Source organism: Colletotrichum orchidophilum, assembly GCF_001831195.1.
Source record: "Colletotrichum orchidophilum strain IMI 309357 chromosome Unknown Scaffold_218.1, whole genome shotgun sequence".
Lineage (NCBI taxonomy): Eukaryota > Fungi > Ascomycota > Sordariomycetes > Glomerellales > Glomerellaceae > Colletotrichum > Colletotrichum orchidophilum.
This window is the reverse complement of record NW_019173174.1, coordinates 28,409-29,663: the sequence shown is the minus strand read 5'-3', so window position 1 is coordinate 29,663 and position 1,255 is coordinate 28,409. Positions and strand designations below refer to the sequence as shown.

Genomic DNA, 1,255 nt, shown 5'->3' with positions numbered 1-1,255 from the left:
CAAAGTCAGAAAGAAGGGTTCTGCTCCGTGGAAAACCGGGGCGAGTCAGGATTTGAAGGCCCACCGGTTCCCACCTGTTCCACCGGTCGGACGTGCTGCCCTGGCCCTCTTTCTAGAAGACCGAGAAACTCTAAATTCTGGAGAAGTACGGAGCCGGGCTGGGTGATCATGCAGAGGCTTGACAAGCAGGAACCAACAGTGCCACGGCAGATGTGAGGGACCTGTGGGTGTCTACCGTTTGAGGTAGACGGTCAGGTCCCGGTCAGGCGGCGGTGAACCGGATTCCATCTTCCAGCAACCCATTCGGACTGAGAAGCACCCTTGTTCGTTACTGAGGTGGCCAGCAAACGCTATGCTCCTTCAGCTCTCCTTAGTGTGGAGTGAAGACATCACCGTCCGGACCCATGGAGTCTCCAGGGGGGCAAGAGGCGAGTCGCGGAAGCGCGAGCAAAGCGAGGCAAAAGGCACCCAATTCAGTACCGCGGCACCATTCCACACCTCGACTTCCGCTCATTGGGGTAAAGAATCTCAAGGGGCCTGGACAGCTCTGCAGACTATGGGAGATTGTGGGCGGGTCGGCTTTCACGGGAAGCACATCGCGGCCACCGACCAATGCTTTCACCATCGCGTGGCCAGGCCCGGTCGCCAGCCTTCAATCGGCCATTTTCCGTTGCCCACTCTCACCACCATTATCATCGCCCGGTGCTTGGTCCAAGTACGCCGCAGTAAAGCCGTGGCCGCGCCGGAGAGCTGCGTCACCTTATTAATCTGGGAGATCATGACCGGCTGGGAATCCCCTCGCGGAGTCGGTTCAACTAAGGCAGTAGCTCGGCTGCGGGGTTCGACGCTTGATACGCACCACGGACCCGTGCGCGCCACCGAGACTGAAGCGCAGTCTCGTAGGGAGACACGAATCGAGCATGATTCTCGAAGCCCGGAAGAACATTTGAGTAGCGCTGTTTGCTACATGCGCTTGGATGACCGCCGTATGCCAACAGCACCCCTTTCATCCGCTCCGGTCTCAACGCCAAGACCCTCATCGGGCCCTTGATTTTGGGCATGACGTTTCGACGATGGGAGGTTCAGCAAAAAGTTTGGATAATTCCTACACACTCGGGAGTCACGGCTTGTTGACAGCCCAGGCTTGATTTCCAATGCGAAAACACAAATAGTCCCGTCTGTTGATCATCATGCCGTGCACATCCGGTAGCACTTTGTATCGAAGCAAATTCTATTCAGCCAAGCCAACTGTATT

The 1,255-nt window shown here is 56.8% G+C and overlaps 1 protein-coding gene across 1 annotated transcript; it reads left to right on the top strand.

The window, feature by feature from the left end:
- Nucleotides 1–352: 352 nt before the first annotated feature.
- CORC01_13853 (uncharacterized protein) lies at nucleotides 353–1,051 on the top strand (the record flags this gene model as incomplete). Its single annotated transcript, XM_022625469.1, has 1 exon — nucleotides 353–1,051. The coding sequence occupies one exon, from the start codon at nucleotides 353–355 to the stop codon at nucleotides 1,049–1,051; it is 699 nt and encodes a 232-aa protein (XP_022468025.1).
- Between the last annotated feature and the right edge of the window lie 204 nt (nucleotides 1,052–1,255).